Source organism: Myotis brandtii, unplaced genomic scaffold (assembly GCF_000412655.1).
Source record: "Myotis brandtii unplaced genomic scaffold, ASM41265v1 scaffold493, whole genome shotgun sequence".
NCBI classification, from domain to species: domain Eukaryota; kingdom Metazoa; phylum Chordata; class Mammalia; order Chiroptera; family Vespertilionidae; genus Myotis; species Myotis brandtii.
This window is the reverse complement of record NW_005368827.1, coordinates 2,252,483-2,273,538: the sequence shown is the minus strand read 5'-3', so window position 1 is coordinate 2,273,538 and position 21,056 is coordinate 2,252,483. Positions and strand designations below refer to the sequence as shown.

General features: G+C 35.5%; 1 protein-coding gene across 1 annotated transcript in view; it reads right to left on the bottom strand.

The window, feature by feature from the left end:
• LRP1B (low density lipoprotein receptor-related protein 1B) overlaps positions 1–21,056 on the bottom strand; it is a 1,756,854-nt gene that overhangs the window by 1,103,215 nt on the left and 632,583 nt on the right. The window contains exon 3 of the mRNA XM_014548045.1: positions 5,808–5,945. Within this exon, the coding sequence (XP_014403531.1) occupies positions 5,808–5,945 (138 nt within the window). The remainder of the gene's footprint in view (positions 1–5,807; positions 5,946–21,056) is intronic.

Here is a 21,056-nt window from a genome sequence, read left to right as displayed (position 1 = left end):
ATATATATTTCAAGTACAAAACTATCCTAATTTCATATAGGTGTCACTTGTTAACATAAACAATATCTGTAATAGCCTTGCAAAGGGGTGATACAGTTACAGAAGATCTATTCTTTCAAGGAATTGTGGTTTCGCTTCTGAGAAACATTAATTTGTGAAATCAACAGTGTTAAGGGTCATAGCCCTTCACTAAACTTACTTAAACCAATCTCTTTGAAAGGAAATGCTAATCTCTTTGAGAGTTGAAATAGATTTGAAACTATCTGATCACCTTATCACAACTCAATCCAAAGAAAAGAATACAACAGGATCTACTCTTACATTACAGGAACTTCAGTAGTCAAAATTAGTCAGAGCCCACAAACCAAGGTCCTCCAGGCTACTTCCAGTTGTTTGTTTTCTAGCTCTAGGCTTATCAATGTCTCAAGTACTCAAGTGCACACTGGTGAAATTTCCCTCCATGTGTTTTATGCTTTGTGTTGCTGATAGATACACTTTCTCGAACATTGCCTGCAATTGTATTTCTGCTCCATACCTTTGCTTTTGGATTCTGCATACTAAAATTCCCTACTCTAGCATGACAAGCTAATTTTAATTTAGAAAGAGATTGGCAGTATTTTTCAATGGGAACTTTTAAAATGGGAGCAGAGCAAGACCCATTGATATAATTGAGAGTGAAAGTACAAACAACAAGTGATTCAAATTAATTTGTCTTTTTCACCAGCTTCACCAACTTTCTCCCTCTCTCACTCCCTTCCTCCCTTCCCTTCTTCCTTCCTGGAAGCTATAAATTAACATTATTCCATCTGAAACCAGTGTTTTAATAATAACAAAAGCCACCACAAAATAAAGTATTTCCTTTCTGGGGAAAAAATGTAGTCCTGAATATTTGAGCTAAGAATTAACCCCTAACTCTTTCATTAAATTTATTCAATCTTCTCAAATAAATTAATTAAATCTAATTAATTGTGCTGGATTAAATTTTTGAATTATGTGAAATGCATAAGGTTTAAACAAACAAAAATAGGATTATTAATTTCCTATAGTGAGTTACTACAAATAATAAAGGTTGCCATTTGTCTTGATCCATTTTGAGAAAGCCTCTAATTTGTAAATTATCTCCAGGATTTTCAGCATTTTCTCATTGGCTTTTGTTTTAAGAATAGTAACATAAAAGAAACAACAAGTTGATATCTAAAATACATATATTAGAACAAATACACTAGAATGACTGGAATCTAAAATAAATACATTAGAATCGATCTTGGATGAATGGAGAAAAAATGTAATTTCACATATCAGAAAACTATGTCCCAACTGGCAGGTAAAGTAAAATAATCAAGTGTAATTTAAAAAATTCTTACTATGCATTATTTCCTGGAGTTGGATGGTATATCTGAGAATCTTATTTTTCTTTAAGTTTCTGATCAAATATACCAGTTAGATATATTATTCACTCAGAAGTACTTAGGAATAGGCTCAGAATAGAAAAGAGAGAAATCATAAAAGACCAGTATCTATGTATGCTTGTGTATATCTGTGTGCATGGGTAGTAAGCTTCTCAGATGTCAGAGAGTGCTATTCCCTGATCAGTCTTAGGGAACTCTTCACACATGTTATCCGTTTATATTCACAAGGACTTTGATGTTTGCTGGAAATTAATCACATAAGATTGCGCAATCATTGTTTCTAGAGACAGGAGATAGAATCCCTTTTGCAGGGACCCTAAGAGTCCCCATATTTTTTTAGCAGACAATACCACAGAGACTGGTGTTCCCTTGCAGGACCATTTTTTACTACAAATGGATCGAAGTAAGGTTGTGAATAAAAAGAGGGATTCTTTTGCTCACAGCCACTTTACATGCTGACATAATGAATTATCTTATGAATGTAAACTTTTAAAATAGCATCTTGATACATCTCAGTCAATCTAGTCTCTGTTAGTTGAATTTGTTCAGCATTCTTTGTATGGATGTAAGAATTTTTGTGGAACTATTCTGTGTTAAGGAACTTTGTGCTGCATAAAATGTGTTTTCATTGCTCATGAAATTTAGATATAGTGATATTACAACCAATATAAAATACAATGTAGGAAGCGATACAATTTTCTAAAATATAATGTGGTGATTTTGAACATTCTTATTGTAAAAATTTTATAAGCACATTCCTATATATACGTATACCCATATACAAAAATCAATTTTTTTCTTCAAGTGGAGTTAAATTATGGAGATTAAAATATCAGTGCTATAGAAAATCATTAATAATAGATATATTTTATTACTTTCACCAGGGAGAAATTGATTTTTCTAGGAAACATTCAGAAAACAATTCAGTTGCTAAGAAAGCATTCCCAAGACTAGAATATCACCTCCAAAATGTTAAACATTTCTCCTCATTAATTTTCTTAAAGGATAAAGATATACAACCAAATGTAAATCCTTTATTAGAAAAATATGTCAATCTTTGAATCATATCTTAGAATTCATGTATAATAACTTAGAGTCTGTGTTTAGAACAAAACAAAAAGGAAGCAATGGAAAGAAAAGTGATTCAGACAGAATGATTCTGCAAAGGAAACACATTTCTAAAGATTGATGCAACGTTTGAATTAATCTATTTCTTTTCTTTATTAGATGTCTACTAGAGGCCCGGTGCATGAAATTCATGCATGGGAGGGGAGGGGTCACTCAGTTCGGCCTGCACCCTTTCACAATTCAGAACACTAGAGGCCCGGTGCATGAAATTCATGCACGGGAGGGGAGGGGTGGGGTCACTCAGATCGGCCTGCACCCTTTCACAATTCAGAACTACTGGCTCCTAACCGCTCACCTGCCTAATTGCCCCCTAATCAGTCTGCCTGCCTGCCTGATCACCCCTAACCACTCTGCCTGCCTACCTGATTGCCCCTAACTGCCTCTGCCTTGGCCCCTGCTGCTGCGGATTCGTCCAGAAGGACATCCAGAATGATGGCCGGAAGGTCGCTCGACTGTCTGGTCTAATTAGCACATGATTCTTTTATTATTATAGATAGTAGATGAGAAAGTTCCTCAGAGACTTGATAGGCTCATGCCTAATTATGTTTAAAAACAAAACAAAACATTTTTTTCATTAGGAGTGACCCAAAATTAGAAGGAAAATTGCAGGTGGGAAAGTGGATTCAATTCCTATGATATACTTTTGCCTATAATCAGTCATCTTCCTTCATTTAAACACAAACCATATACATGTGATAAATCTGGTGCTGGCAAAAAATATTTTTATTTTTTATTTTTTGTCCAAGTGTTAGGAGCACTCTCCCATGTCAGGAAGCCTTCATTTAAACACAAACCATATACATGTGATAAATCGGGTGCTGCCCAAAAATATTTTTTTTTTAATTTTTTGTCCAAGTGTTAGGAGCACTCTCCCATGCCAGGAAGCAAACATATTTCTAATTTTCTTTCCTCAATGCAGAAATAGTTTATTAAACCACTAAGTCTGAAATGACTATATCTATTCAGTAATCTGGATTTTACCACTCTAATTGTACCAGTCCCAAGAATTAGGTGAAAAACCCTTTGGTAAATACATGTAGAAATCCAAATATACTTTATGTTATTTCTTTTCTTTTTTCTTTCTTTTTTTTTACATTATTCTTGTTATTTTTAAGTCCATCACAGTTTATAACATATTATTTAGGTGTTTCAAAATACTTTATTTGGTGAATAAAGTAGCTGACTTTAAAGGCAAGAGTAGTACTAGTATAGTCAGATTCCTAGTGGTAAATTATAAAAGAAAAAGACTGTCATTTGTGATAAAGATAGGAAACTTGGAACAATTACAAAATGTAAATTGGAAGAGGAAAAAAGTTTGAAACATAAACAACTACAGCATATACTCTAATTCTTTCTCAGTTTGGAGTATATGCTGATCTTTTCAAAAATCAAGATAAATTTGATATCATTTAATTTTCATTCAAATGCATTATATTTTTGTTGAATTCCCTGGTTTACCATTAACATGTCATTTATTAGATATATCTAATTAGATTGATTAGATCACAACCATAAATTTCATTAGAGAACTCAGATATATTTTCATATAATCCACAGCACTGAAAATGTTTAAGATATTCAAATTTGTGTAACCACCTCCAAGGGAGTATTTGGCAATGGCATGATTTCACTCTTAGACACTTAGTCACACATGTCTGCCTGAAATATTTTTTTTAAATATAATAAGAAGCTGGGATTATAACTGAAGTAGATAGAATTAAGCTCTAGAAAATACAATTAATTTCTGAAAAAAAAATTAAACTCTTTTACACCTATTACTTTGTAATTCAGTACTTTACTTTCCGTTAATATAATTCTTATTAATATACAATTATAAAAAAGAATACATGTCACAAAGCCTTTAAATAAAAATAAAATATCTTATTAATTATTACTACATATGTGTTCATAACTGAAACTAAGAATCTGCTGGCTCCTTATGGGACTATGTCAGAGTACAAGGCTAGGAAAGGAAACTCGGTCCAAGAAGAAAGGCCTTTATCTTCTCAGTATGAATCTGTCCACAGAACAGAGTAACTGGATGTCCCTTTGGGAAGAGAGAAAAGACCTAGTGCCCCAGTGGATCTATGGTCCCTCAGCATCCTCAGCACATTGGATACCTTCCCAATATTTACTCTTTTACCGATGCAGCTCTCCCTCCCTGATCTCGAATTCAGTTTCCTTCAGTCCGGAGTTGGGGGACTGGTAGCCAGTAAGTCCTGTCAGGCCTGTACAGTGTGGACTGTACAATGTTTTAGAAAGCAGTAGCTGACTTTGAACACTTTAAACACAGGCAGAAATGGAGGTCCTGCTGAAAAATTGGAACTTTTGGTGACCTACAACCTTTTTTCACATGGCAGCAATTACTAGCTTGTGTGAATCTGTCCACAGCCAGGCGTGCACCTCGAGTTTTCTACAGTTCCTTCTTTTCCTTACCATCGGACTCCCTTCAGCATGAAAGATAGGTTTCGTTTTGACATCGGCTTCAATAAATAACCTTTGTGTTACCCTCAGCCAGTGAGAAGCTGTTGAGACTTGTGTTTCAGTGATTTCTTTCCTGGCTCCCTCTAGCGGCCTGATTCCCTTGATGAATACCTTGATTCTGTTTCCAGATCTTTAATCCTGGACTTTTTGCTTTTCCTCCTCTCACATGTCATGCCCTCTCCCTAACCAATGTTACTAGAATGTGCCATTTGCAATTTGCATTACTTTTCATTAACTTTGATATTTTTTATTACTTCTCCCTCCTATCATTAATATACTAGTATCGACAAACCTTTTACTGCTGTAGAATTTAGATGTTTATTTTTTTAAAAAATTACAAGAAAGTTGGTATAACTTCAGAGAAATAATATTCAGGGAAAATATCCCATGAACACATGCCAGTGATATATTTGTTGCGGAGGATTTGCTTCAAATACTCTTTGTTTAAGCAAAGGTTCAGAGAAAGAAGCATGCACCACGCTACAGTATCATTGTACTGTGACAGAGACTCCCTATCTGTCCTTTGCTCAAAAGTATTCTTTTCCATGAAATACATAATCATTTAAGAGCCCGACTTCAAAGTCTAAGTGTGGTTTTGCCCCTAACGGCACTTTTCAGTAAAACACAATATATACAGCTTTGAAATGCATATTGAGTGTGTCTGGCAATGACATTTATGTTTTCTCAATAACTGATATGGTTATGGTTGAAAAAAAAAGGCAGGTTTTCTTTGAACTTTCATTAAAACTATGAAAAATTTAGTATTGCAATTGCACAAGGACTCACCCCGGCACTGCGCTCCTTCATCGTACCCATCTGAGCAGTCCAAGACGCCGTCGCACAGCTGGGACAAGTGAACACATTTGTTGACACCAGGGCAAGCGATGTGATTCAAGGGACACTTGATTTCTACCTCTTCAGGACCTGAAAACAGTGTAAAAAGGGTCAGATTGATGTTGATTAGCTTTGCTTTTTTTAAAAAATACACTAAAATTGTTAAGAACAAAAAAATTACTAGAATTAACTTACAAAACAAAACTATAGAAATTCTACTGGAGAACAGCTCTAATTCTGACAGGCATTGAAATTAGCCTAAGTGCTTAAAAACCTAATTTTAAAAAGCTGCAGAGGAAATACAGATTTGAGTTTTGTTTTCAAAGAATGTGTTAAAAACACAAATATTCTTTCAATCCTCAAAGTAGCGTGAATTGAAACCTGTGGGTTGCTTTGAGTCATTGTTCTCTTATCCTTAGACAGGCGGAAAAGGCACTTAAATTCTGTAAATCTCAATTCCCTAAACTGTGAAATATACATAAGGACAACTTCTTGACAGGGTTCTTGTTAAAATTATATCAAGTAACATGAACAAAAACATATTTGTGGAATTTAAATGAATTTGTGACAACCTAAATGTGATTTTATTTTTAATCTGGAATATGAAGACTAGCTTGTTATATACATATTTACATATGGATTATTTTGTTTAAATAAATCACTGAGCAACTATAACACAATAGAATTTGCTGAAGAATGAGGAGGCAATGATGGACAGGGCATACTCCTGAGTTCACCTGCTGTTGGTAACTGCGTTTTATATAATCACCCTTTGTGCTTTTAAAGACAAACTAAAGTCAGAACACAGAGTCTTTCCTTGAAGGTCACCAATTCCAAATCTTCATCAAACATCCAAGTCTTAGGTATATTGTTGTGTCTAATTCCCAAGTCCTATCTATACTTCTTCTGTAGGCACTCCCCAAATTCCCCATAATGATCCTTAATCTTGCTCAGCTCTCTCAAATCCAAAGTGCAGTCATACCAAAATGACTACAATTATGCATTAATCTGACACTGATTATGGCAACAGCTCATTCTATAGTCAGACACATTTAAGCTTTAACTGCATACAGTTGTAGCAATACCCATGGGCCATTAATTTAATCAACTAAGCATTAGGTTTCTCATATGTAAATGGAACTATCAACTGAGTCTACTTTGTGGGGTTGTTATGAATGTCAAAAGTTATTGATAGCAAAGCACTGAGCACTGTGAGATGCAGGCTCAGAGTAGGAATTCAAATTCAATATGTGTTAATCATGTAAATAAATGCAGTATCCTGGAGTGATTAACAGACTGGAGCCAGATTCCTGAGTCCAATTCCTGGTCCCATCACTTGCAAACTGAGTAACTTGAGCAACATATATACCCTCTCTGTGCTTCAGCAGGGTGTTGGAAGGATTATATCAAAAGCTCTCAGTATTTTTCCTGGCAATCACTAAGCGTTTGCTATTATCATAGTTAAATTAAGAATGTTCCAAGAGGATGAGTTGTCTTTTGTAAACACTTGTATCTCATAACTGTCTTTTTTTCTGTTGCAAGCCCCAAAAAGAAAAAAGAAAAAACAGCTCAGAAGTAATAAAAAGACCTATCTAACATACTATCTAGGATATGCAAAGTTATGAGAATTGCAGAAGAATTAGAAAATGAAGAAAAGAGGAATACAAAAGTACTACACAAGAAAAATAATATAAGCTGAAATTGCGAAAAGTAAGATGTCTTTTTTTGAAATGCCTTATCAAATATGCATTACAGGTATACGTGGTTTTGTTTGATGGTAAGAAAGTTTTCAACGTTTTGTGTTTGAGGATGTAAACAATTTTTATGATGGAGCTTCACTAGATGAAGCGTTGCCACTAACAGACACCTCCCTATTGTTTCATGTATATTTATACAATTATTGCCATAAAAGGCTGTTAGTTTTGTCCAACACCTGCTTCCACACATGCACAACTCGTTTTACTGTAACATGTCTCTACAACTTGAGTATCAATATCTTAAAATATAATCATTTGTTTCCATATATGACTAATTACAAAAGCACAAATTAAATCCAATTTATAAGAAGAAAAGTGAAACTCTTTTCTTTGTATTTTAATCCTCACCTGAGGATATGTATTTATAGATTTTAGAGAGAGGGGGAGGGAGAGGGAGAGAAAGAAAGGGAAACATCAATGTGAAAGAGAAACATCATGAGCATGCCCTGACCGGACCAGAGGATCAAACCCACAATATGGGTATGTGACCTGACTGTGAATTGAACCTACCACCCTTTGGACGATGTTCTAACCTGTGATCCACACTAGCCAGGGCAAAATGTGACACTGTTTTCACTGAGAATTTTTAGCTATTGAAACTTGTATTTATAAGATTAACATAAATCTATTTTATTTATTTATTTTTAAATATATTTTTATTGATTTCAGAGAGGAATGGAGAGGGAGAGAGAGATGGAAACATTGATCTGCTGTCGCTGCACACCCCACACTGGGAATCAACCCGGACTTATGCCCTGACCAGGAATCAAACCATAATCTCCTGGTTAATGAGTTGACTCTCAACCACTGAGCCATGCCGGCTGGGCAACATAAATCCATTTTAAAAATAAAATTAAATAACATGAATTTGTTTTGACAAGGTATAAACTTCTATGACCAATATTCACAAAATACTTCTTAAAATTTATTGGCTGATTCCTAAAACTTTAAAAAACATTCATCTTTGCAAAAATGTCAAGTAGTATTTAGGCCAGATATAATAAGATCTTTGAAAACAAAACAAAACAAAACAAAACAAGATAACCCACACAAAGAATACTTCATAAACCTGAGAAATTTTAGAGATTTTATGGTTAGAGACCAAAAGTGGCTCAATAGTACTTAAAAAAAAGTGGTACATATGTTGGCACCAATAAAAGTGTGATTTTTCGTTAAGACTGTCAGGTAAGTGATGAGTATGATAGAAGGAATGAAATGCACATCTGGTCTTCAGAAGAAAGGCTCAGCTACTTACATTTTTTGAGAAAACAGGAAAAAATATTGGGATTTCTCAGGGGCACTATAGATCTATTAAATTGTTCCAGAGCTAAGAATTTGGGAAATAAGAGTAATTTGTTTGAAATAATAAAACAGTTAATTGGTTTCTTTATGGACTCACCACTATAGTCTTCTCCATCTTTGGTATTTTTTAAAGATTTTTAAAAATTAATTTTAGAGAGACAGAGGGGAGAGGGAGAAAGAGAGAAAAAACATCAAGGGGATGCCTCCTGCATGCTCCCTACTGGGATCGAGCCTGCAACCCCAGTATGTGCCCTGACCAGGAATCAAACTGGCAACTTTTTGGTGCATGGGACGATACCCAACCAACTGAGCCAAACTACTCAGGGCTATCTTTAATAGTCTTTCATCTTGGTTTCATCATCACTGGATAAACGAATAAGATAGCTGGGCCATGGTTTCATGAATTGTACCTTGAGGAGTCCTCCCCAAATCTTCATATTAAAGCTCATAAGGCAATGATGATATTTATAAGTTACACTGAATAAATAGCAGAAATTAGTTGTAGAGGCTGGCCCAGGTCTTACGAATTAACCTCAAAATTAGAGAATCAATTTCTTAAACCCCTTTGACCAGTGCTAGGACTCTTCAGTTGGAAAACTCTGCTCAAACCAGTATTTTGTTGTTCTTTCTGGAAAATGGAAATAGAGGTGGGTTGAGAAATAGTAATGACTGCTTCAACTAAAATCTCCCAGAAGCCAGACAATAAAAATATGTATTGCTTTGAGGAACTATCCATTCTTAATTCCCAAATATTGTTTGTGAAGTAAAGACTTGTACTTTCTCATGGGGCTCCTTTAGTCTATCCTGTAAATGGAGAGATGATGCAATCTGTTCACTGCTTTTAACCCTTTACTTGTGTGATATGGAGAACCGTGTTATAATGGAGCTTGCAGGAATTCCTGAGAACGTGCCAATATTGCATAAGTGATCACCCCATGAAGACGTTTAGGCATTCAGAACATTTGAAAATCAGAAATCATAATCCGAACATATCAAGGAGCAGGATCAGAGGCTCCCTCATGTACCTGGAATTACTTCTTTAATTGCTAAATCATGTGGACACAGGGGGAATCTAGGAGAGGGACAGGCAACATGTGAAAAATTTCAAAATACTAGAAAGAATTCAAAATTTTAACAATACCATAGTCCTAGAGAGAATATCACTTCCATTTTCGGGAATGCCTACTCAGAAAATATTTCCAGTCTCTCAAATCTAATTTTAGGTGACCTGAGCAAGGTAGCAGAATTTGACATATAGTAATTCACTGAAGAAAGAAAATCTTCATTGGGAAATTTAAAACTCTATCAATAAAGGAGCATAGTATATGTATATATCTCTATCTATCTATCCATCATTATCTATCTATTAATTTTTGTAAGCCTTACTCAATTAGTTGAATTAGGATTAATTTTTATTTTTTATTTATTTTTATTTTTTTTTCTTTTCTTTAAAATATATATCTTTATTGATTTCAGAGAGGAAGAGAGAGGGAGAGAGAGATAGAAACATCAATGATGAGAGAGAATCATTGATTGGCTGCCTCCTGCAGGCCCACACTGGGGATCGAGCCCGCAACCCAGGCATGTGCCCTTGGCCAGAATTGAACCAGGGCTGACGCTCTACTCACTGAGCCAAACCGGCTAGGGCGGATTAATTTTTAAACTAAAACTTTTTACAAACCGGCCTTCTAGGATAAGGCAAGGGTAATGTGATTCATCTGTATGTCTAAATTATTTGCCGAAACCGGTTTGGCTCAGTGGATAGAGCGTCGGCCTGCGGACTGAAAGGTCCCAGGTTCGATTCCGGTCAAAGGGCATGTACCTGGGTTGCGGGCACATCCCCAGTAGGAGATGTGCAGGAGGCAGCTGATCGATGTTTCTCTCTCATCGATGTTTCTAACTCTCTATCTCTCTCCCTTCCTCTCTGTAAAAAATCAATAAAATATATTTTAAAAAAAAAATAAAAAAAATAAATTATTTTTTACACACAGAGTAAATATCTTACTTTGTTCAGTAAGATATAGTAAAGGCAGACATAAGCTTATCAAATATCTTTTCTGATGAAAGAAAACTGAGATAGTACATTTTGTGAAGGAGTGGCCATTTTTCTTCTGTAATGGCAGGTATAGTAAAAGATCTCCACTTGTCACTATATCATTGTATCTTAGCAGAAGCAGCATCAATCCTCATCCTCCAAAGTTAACTGTTCCACCTCAACTCTATCACATCAACTCTATCACATCCCGCATGTTAAGTTGTACCTTATCAAGATGGGCTGCTTGGTTACACTGTGCTTTTCCGTGGCTCTAAGTTCTTGGCCTGCAAGCTCATCTACTTTTCTTAACCTCCGCTCAAGAATAAAGTCACTTTTGCTGATTGAACTTCCCTTCTTTCCTACTTTTTTTCCTTTTTAACTACTAAATTTCTTCAAAATGTAGACTGGATCTGCTGCATTCCCATTCCTTCTCACTGTAGCCTCTGCTTCCAACCCTGCTGAGCTTCTCCCCAGGCTCTCCAGGGTCCCACTAACGGTGAAACCAAAGGTACACGGTGTCCTCAAAACAGACCAGGAATCCTGTCTGTTACACACACTTTCTGCCACTATTTCTCATGTCTCCTATACTCTAGTCACACTATTATTGTTGTTGTTGTAATATTTGTACTATTCCATAAACACACTTGGATGACACATATTCTTTCATAAACTTGGTTGTCTCCATCTGGAAAACACAAACATCTAAATACACTTTCTGACACAGAATAGGTGTTGAATATACAGGTGTTGAGTACATTTTAACTCCTGGTTAATTTCCACTTTCTTTGATATGTTAGAAGTTACCTTTCCCACCATCAATACAATCTCAGAATAGATGCTACAAATACTACTGTCACCCAACAACTACTCTCAAAATCATAATTGTTTTCAATTGCTGGCCACAACAAAACCAAACTCCTTCACCTGATTTCATCATCTAATTGAAACTTAATTAGTATTACATACAAATTACTTTCAGTACTTATATTCTACTTCATTCAGTGCCATCTTTCACCTCCCTAAAAAAAAACAAAAGTTTCCCATTTTTGAGGTTTTTTTTTCTTGCAACATCATCATCTGAAAAGTAAACCTTCTCTTTCTTTTCCACCCAGCAAAATCCTCCACAGGAAAGCTCAAACTCTGAGCTCTCCATCAAATTTTCTTGATATGTAGCACTATTATTGTATTAAAGTTGTATCTGCAATTTATTAGTTGTCTAAACTTAAAGTGCTTAACTTCACTAGACTCTTTTTTTCACACTTGAGAAATGGGTGTAATAATAGAGCTTACCTAACATGATTTTCATAAGGTGCAAATGAAATCACAGTTTCAGAAGCAAGATAGAAATGGAAGATTTTTGTAGAGGTTATTGAAACCACTTTGATTTTTGAACTCATACAGTCAAGAGTGTGGTGATGGCGGAGGGGGATGGAGGTGAAAGTCATAGAGGGGATAAATGGTGATGGAAAAAATACATAATTGCAAAAATATATATCATATTTTAATTTCTTGCAATACAAACATCTCTGTATAATGTATGAACTGTGTTGATATACACTTTATCAGATATATTTCATGAGGCATAGGCCTTTTATTTATTTATTTTTATTTTACTTCCCCCTCCTTACAATATAAAGCAGAGGGCAGAAATAAATAGATATTCATTACTAGTTGATATAAAATCAAGTAAAAAATAATTTTGTACATAGAGTTATCACCAAAAAGCATGAAATGCTTTCAAACATTATAAATTATGCAGTTTGGGATTTCATTTGATTGTACCTGTCAATTCACAAAGAAGACTGAGATTTGATTATAATTTGAAAATTTATTTAAAACTTAGCTTCTATAAAAGCTTAGTCCTGGTTTTTAAAAATGCTCAGGAATATAAAGACTATTTCTATTGAGATAATACCTTACAATATTTAGTTTTTGAATATTGTCTCCTGTGGACATTTTCTATTTATTCAATTGAAGATCCCATAAATTCTAAGAATTTCGAAAAATTAACTTCAAAATTAACTATCCTTAAGTAAGTTAAAAACATTATTTTAGTATATTACAACTAAGTAATACATTACGATTCTGGGAGCATCATTAACTTGATTGCAAATGCTTGATTTTTCTATCTTTATGTTTATGTCCTTTTTGAAAGAATAATTTCCACACAATCAGATGCAATTTCTTGGAAATATGGGCAATCATCTTTTAAAGGAAAAGATAATTATTATGTAATTAAGTATATGGGAATATTGCATTATCATATCTATTATAATTTTCACAGCTGAGAAATCAAAATGGTCACAGCAATGTATGCCTTTTATGAAAACTGTGAAACATATGAAACACATTAATTACTGCATGTTGTTTGGGAAAATAAGTATGTAACATAAAGAGACTTAATATCATGTACCTGATTAATATTAAAGATAACATTGGATCACATAATACATTTGTAAACATAATACAACTTACCTACACTGTCTTTATTTTATAAGGCCCTGTTCTTATTTTCAAGCACAATTTACTTTTACATGTGAGCTATTTCACCAAACTATTTTAATTAAATGGAAAAAAGTGAAAGAAATTTATAGTATTTCATAGAAAATTAAAATTGGATTTATGAGTTTCAACTTTTAAATAACACAATATTAATTTAAATCATTTCTTAATCTGGATGATTATACTTGAGGATACAGGAATATGAATAACAATTTCTAAAGAGACATGTACATTCAACTGAATAGTAACTCACTCAGATGAAATAATTTCTGTGTAAAACTGGTTCTAGTAATGGCTGTGTGTTTACATATTTCAAGTGGATGTTGCGAAGCTTCAAGAATGGAGAGAGATGTAAAAGTGATTGATTTTGTCCAGCTGCACTACCCTTAAGCCATCTGTGACATCTGTCCTATTTTTCAAGACCCTCAGGGAAGGAGATTTCACAGTTTGACAACTTGTTCCAAGGTTTAAAAATCCTTTATCATTAGCCCTTTCTCTTCAGAAATCTCAGTGTAAGGAAATTCCTTGCATCCAACATATAGAGCTTTATTTATGTATTTAATATATGAAAAGAACGCCTGGTTTCCTAAGAAAGATTATGCCATATTAAAGCAATTCTGCTATGACCAAAGTCACTATTGTGTCTAATACTAAGAGTATAAATAAGTGGCTGGTTAGTTAAGAGTCCTTTACTTAAAGCTTTCTAGATCAAATCAGGAAATATTATGTTAAAATGGAGAGCCATACATTCATCTGTGTGTGTGTTTGTGTATGTTTTCTGCTAACTTTAGAATATATCAAGTGATTTTTTAGTCCACTTAATTGACTATCAGCATCTGAATCCAACAAATATAGTTTAAATAATAACATTCTCCTCCACAGAAATTGTAAACATTTAGAATACTGTCAGAACTGGCAAATAAAATTCATCATATGTACATTGCAAAAGTATTGTTGTTATTAATTATAGCTTTAGAAATAAAAACTTTATCAGGCCCATGAACTGTCTCGCTTCCTAAACTTCCATTTAAGTGCAAATTGATAAGAAAATAAATAAAATCACTGTTTTATGAGTGACTGCCATTGCAACACTGCCATTCATTAAACCTTGCAAATGGATGAAACTCAGCTTGGATGATTTAAAAATGATGTTATTTAGATGTTTTAAATGCACCTTTATCCCTTTGCATGTATCCATCATATGCTACTTGCTTGCTCGATTACCCTACTCTCTCTTTGTCTCTTCTTCCACCTGTATGCTTTTTTAAACACTCCTCCTTTTTGCTAGCCAACTTGAAGAGCTAGGTGTTAATGTATTTGCATTTAAGTAAGATTCTTACACAATGTATTAACTATAAAGACAGAAATTTTAGTGAAAAGATAAAGGCACTGTTGTTTCAGAGAAAGGGGCACTTCATTGATACCGATGGCACACTTCTTGGTGGCAATTGTGCTAATTTCTAAAGTTGGCTCTCAACTCTTTTTAAATAAATAGTGATGTATTAAATCAATGAACCAGAAAGAAGATGCCTATTTTTCAATGTGCAAAAATCCTATTGCATTCTCAAGAGGTAAAACACATGCACTAGTCATTTCATAAAATTCCTCTGCAAGGAAAAGATTTACCCAATTTGCAGATAAAATAACTAAGGAAGCAGAAGGTGTAATGTTCCATTTGGGACTATTTTATACTGAAATACAGGATAGACTATAAGTGCTTCATCTCTAAAGGCAATGTTTTTTTCTCTTCTTCTGGGGTTACTTTACTGTAACCCAGGGGCAGCTCCTGATTACAGTGGGAAGCTCAGGGCAGTGTGGAAAGCACACCCAACTGGAAGCAGATATGACCCCTGGTAGGAAGCACATTTAAAGACTGGTGCCTAATGGAAAAAGACAAGCCAAACTCAGATGATTCACACATCTCCCAGAGAAAAGGGGTTTTACTGCAACTAAGGGGCAGTGAGGAAGAGCAGCCTAATGGTTCTTCCACGTGTCAGGACAGCTGAGAGCCATCTGATCTTTGATCCCACAAATGTGTTAGAATAGAAATTGCTTCTGAGCCAGGCTGTGCACATGGAGGCATTGTTGTTGCCACTCTTAAGAGGGATTTTTTTTTAGAGAAATCTGTAAAGGAAGAGGATTATTTTTTCAGTCTCTTACCCTATCGGCTAAAATAATAAATGATTAGATACAGATCCCAGGATAAGACCTAAAAACCTAAGGAAGGATAATGTCAGGTGATTAATGAAAGAGAGGACTTTGGTGGTATGTTGCCCAACTGATATAAGTCACAGGTCAAAGGAATTCTAAGTATGTAAATTATTGCCAAAACACTTGAAAAATATTATTTAATTTTCCCTCAAAAAATGGTAACAAAGCCAACATTTGACAACTAAGTATGTTAGAAACCAAAACTAGTAACCACATGTCTCTGTAGTTCCTGTCCTCAGAACAAAGAAGAAGAGCTACTTTGAGGATATACTAAATGACAAGCTTCATTTGTTTTATAGATTTCAGAGAGGAAGGGAGAGGGAGAGGGAGATAGAAACATCAATGATGAGAGAGAATCATTGATTGGCTGTCTCCTGCATGTCCCGCATTGGAGATTGAGCCCGCAACCCAGGCATGGGCCCTGACCGGGAATCAAACTGTAACCTCCTGGTTTATAGGTCGATGCTCAACCACTGAGCTATGCAGGCCTGGTGATAAACTTCATTTCTCATGCAATTAATTCTTCACCAAACTTTAGACAAGATGAAAACAACTCCATACAAAGTAGAGAACAAGCTTATCTTATTTTGTAGGACTCACCTAAGACAACATTACTGACTTAAAAAACAACAACAACAAAAAATGTCTGATTTAGAGAGAAATTTATTCCATGACTCTTGGTCAAACAACATGGATAAACTGTGATATATGTAAACAATGAGTAGAATGATATTTTCTGATTCCATTGGTGCATTTACCAAAATAAAAGTTAGTTAATAGGAGTTATTCCTTTTTTTTTTATGTCATTTGGGAAAAAAACAAACCAATCAACAAACAAAAAAAACCCTCTGATATTTGCTTGGAAGGAATGGATACCTGAAAAATGGAGAAGAGAGAAGAGTAAATATATGCCTTGAAGCACTGCATCACATTTTGAAAAAAGAATTCTATGTTGTATGTGAAACAAATAAACAATGTTTGAAAAGCCTGATTAGCATACAAATGGTTTCCCAGTGAGAGGGGCAGGGTAGCGCAAGTGTAGTTAATCATCTTTCACTGGAAGGACCATGTTGGGAGACATGGTGATGCTTGTATAAATCAATTGGTACTTGAGAAAAAGATAGAATGTTAAACAGCTCAATTGAAAGACCAGAGGTTGGTACAGACATTCTTAAACATAACAGCCTTGAGTCATCTGCGGAGTATATACATTGTATATTTCAGACCCAAATTAAAATGTTATTGATGAAAAATATTCTTAAATATTTAATTTTTTCATGACATTCAAAATGATGTTAACTCTAAAAATTATTTTATGATAGTTTTAATGAAAACAAACAGTTTTTATTGAAATCTATAAAAGTAGCATTGCATTAATAGGATAAGTGCTGATTATTGAGTACTTTTTATGTTCCATGCTCTGTGGTAAGCATATATAATACCCATTATCTTATTAAATCCTTACAAGAACATTCTGAATTAGGTATTATAATTGCTATTATATAGTTGAGGGAATTGAAGATTGCAGAGGATAAATACCTTCTTCAAGGTCACAGAGTTATAATCTTATTATTTGAATTTAGGTCTCATATCTTAAAACCTGCTATACTTTGATATGCTGCTATATCCATTGTACTATAACCTCAATCATGTGTACCAAAGAAACAAACAAGGCAATAAAGCCTAATTATATGTCTCTTTCTATCTGTCTTCTCTCTCTCTCTCTGAAGTAGATTACAGAAGGATCTTGAGGAAGAGGGAAGAAATTAATGTTAAAAGTCAAGGTTGTAAAACCATGCTATGCCGATACTTAAACAGCTCTTATGGTCAAGGGGAATACCCAATTTTTAGCAACAGGTGAAATGCACTTTACAGAACACAACTTCTACAATCAGTTGTACTTAAAGTGGTCTATTTCCAGCACATTCTCCCTATGCACATGGTTCCCACATGCTTTGCCTTGAAGGCAGAATACTTACTCATGGTGTTATCTAGGCTGTTCTCAGTAAATACAAACAAGTTTCCAATGGCATGCACTGCTAAGGTAAAGCCAAAATCTTCTGATGATCAACCAACAGAACCATAGCACAAAAAACCCTTCCTTTAATTATTTAAATCAGTCTCTCACCATGGGTGTATTTCTGCTTTCGTTGGGCATCTTCTAGATCAAGCAGACCCGCCACATCCCAATTGCTATCTCTTCTTGGTAAAGTGCTGCTACTTCTGCTACTTGGCAAAGCTTCAGGGCCTGGTTTTCTTGGCAGATTGGAGCCCAGCATGAAGGATGCCAACATCACAGGTTCAAATACCATATGGTACAATTATCTGCCTTTCTGTTTTTCAGACACAGATTTTACAACTTAACATCTGCCACTCATATACCCTCTTCATGCTAGAGCTAACACAGGGCAAGTCAGAATCTTTGAAGCAAAACAAATCCCTAAAAGGAAGAATTGATACCACTTATGATTCAATTGCATATTTTAAAAGCCCGAGCCTTAGCCAGGTCTAAGTTTGAGTTCAATGTGCCAGCAGTAAACACTTAGCCAGCCTCTCCCTGGGAGACTGTACGAAAGCACTACAGGGCCTTTGAGTGCGCTCATGTAACTGCTCCAGTTCATTAAATAACACCTCGGCTCTCCCGTTTTAAACAGAGCTGAATTTCTCCAGTTTATGCGAACAATGAAAACAATCGCTAAATAAACAGTATTTGCTAAATAGTGAATCAGCAAAAGAAGTTTATCTTTCCTCATGGACATCATCTATTGGCAGTAGCTACTCTTCTCAAAATTTTATAAAGCAACTACTCTTTTCCCAGCATACCACTGGATTTAGACTTTGATGCTGAACAAAAAAGAGAATACAGAAAAAAATGCGATTGAGACTGAAACACACAAACATTAACACACAGAATTGTAACAGTATTAATAATGCTAATGAAATTAATCCACTAAATGATATCTGAATGGTCTGAAAAAGTGATGAACTGGTCATAATTGTTATTTAGATTCTAGGGAGAAATTCCTTATATTGATGGGAAATTCTTATGATTTATAAAATTGCAATACCCTCTTCAAAATTTCTTGGCTCAGGGGAAAAAAATCAGAGCAAAAGGACAACAATAAAAGGAATTTTCTGATTATCCATGTTGAGGATGATAAAAGATGGAAAAATAAATGAAACTCATATATCAACCAAATGCCCAGGTTGGCTATTTTACTGCCTCACTTTATTCTGTCTGAGGAACTCCAAGGCCGCTCAGCTTTACAGTAAATTTTGATCTATAGTAAATAGCATTGTAGCATAATTTTAGTGAGTCTCACCTCTTCCACCAAATCTTTTTTTGCCAGATATATTTATAACGAAAACCACTGATGTGTTCTTGTTGCATCTGCCCTTTCTGACCTTTTACGCTCATGGTAATGAACAGAAAAATGGTCAACTGGACCTGAAACAGGAAGGATGAGGGACGGAAAAGGTCAACAGAAACGTGCAGAATGGGAAATCAGACATCAGGTAACAGAACTGACCCAGTTATTAATATCACCCTAAATTCATAACATGGCTTTTGAGATTGGCCTTTTCTACATAACTTTGAACAGGTACATGAAAATGAATTATTCCCAAAAGCACATTCTTAAAGATAATACTTATTTATTCTGTAAGTACATTTTAAACAGTCCTTTCATTAGTTCAATACCTTTACCACATGTAAGTGGCTGAAACCCTATTGAAGATGGACCTTTGCAGACTTGTGTGCACGTATGTTCAAACACACACACACACACACACACACACACACACACACTAATTTGGTAAAATAGAAAACAATATTCTGCAAGCAAAACTATATATACAGGATTGGGCAAAAGTAGGTTTACAGTTGTGCGTACATGAAACAGTTTATTCTTATATAATCATTTATTAATTATTGTATTATTTTCCATACGCACAACTGTACACCTACTTTTGCCCCATCCTGTATTTGTCAGTTTGGGGAAATAGAAATTCTTTATTGCAGCATTTCCTTTCGACTTCACCTAAGTTCTCCTTATGGTCTTCTGTGATGAAGTTGATTAATGACCACAGTTAAGGTAAAATAGCACAGTATTTAAGATAGAAAGAGTAAGCTGTAGAATTTCAGTAAGAATGCCTCATTTATATGTAAAGTTGTTATGGAAATACTGTTTTATTAGAGTGTTTTATTTTAAACAATAGATATCTAAAAGCTTCCTAACATATAAATACAATAAAAAGTGACCCCAAGATAGCATAACATTTTTATACTAGAGGCCCGGTGCACACGAATTTGTGCACGGGTGGGGTCCCTCTGGGTGGCCTGCAGGGATCGAGCCGAAACCGCAGTCCAATGCCACCTGCAGCTCCTACCTGTAGCTTCCGCTCATCCCGGCCCCACTCTGCCTGCCGCGAGCTCGCACCCAATCAGTCTTGATCAGGAGAGGCTCACGCTGCCACAGCAGCGCTTGCCAGCCATGAGCCCTGCATCTGGCACCGACATCCCCTGAGGGGTCCTGGATTGCGAGAGGGCACAGGCCAGGCCAAGGGACCCACCACTGCACGATCAGGGCCCAGGTGAGACATGGGAGATTGGCCAGCGGGTGAGGAACTGTAGGAAGGCTCCAGAGTGTGTCCGGCCCCTCTCGCTCAGTCCCCATCAGCAGGACCCCAGCAGCAAGTTAACCTACCTGTCAGAGCATCTGCTCCCTGGTGGTCAGTGCACACCATAGTGAATGGTTGACCAGTTGACTGTCTGCCCCCTGGTGGTCAGTGCACATCATAGTGAGCTGTTGAGCAGCCTTAGCATATCATTAGCATATTACGCTTTAATTGGTTGTTCAGTTGTTCTGCCATTTGGTCTATTTGCATATTACCCTTTTATTATGTAGGATTTTATGCTGGAGTGCAGGAAGGATTCCATCTTCTTTGATGGTATTCAACATATTTCACCATTTTGCTGCTCTGTTCTCATTTTCATGGATTATGTCTCTCATGAACATTTCCCCACATTTCATATTAAGCATTTGGTCAATGTCACATTCAGTGTCCTACTATATATCCTAAGACAATGCTGCCTAAACTTGAATGAACATGTGAATCACCCAGGGATCTACTTGAAGTACAAATTTTGGTTTAGTAGCTCCTGGTTGAAGCTGAAATTCTGCATTTCTTTCAGCTGCCAGGGGATGCCAGTGCTGCTGCTTCACAGACCACACTGTGTGTAGCAAAGTTCTAACATCTCCAAAAACAGATTCGAAATCCAGGGCCCATGTTCTGAAAATGCCTCCACTGCAATGGAGCCTAAAAATGGAGCACATGTTTTGTTTAACCACAAATTAAGCAAAAGGTCACTTAAGAGAGGCCAGAAGCACATCA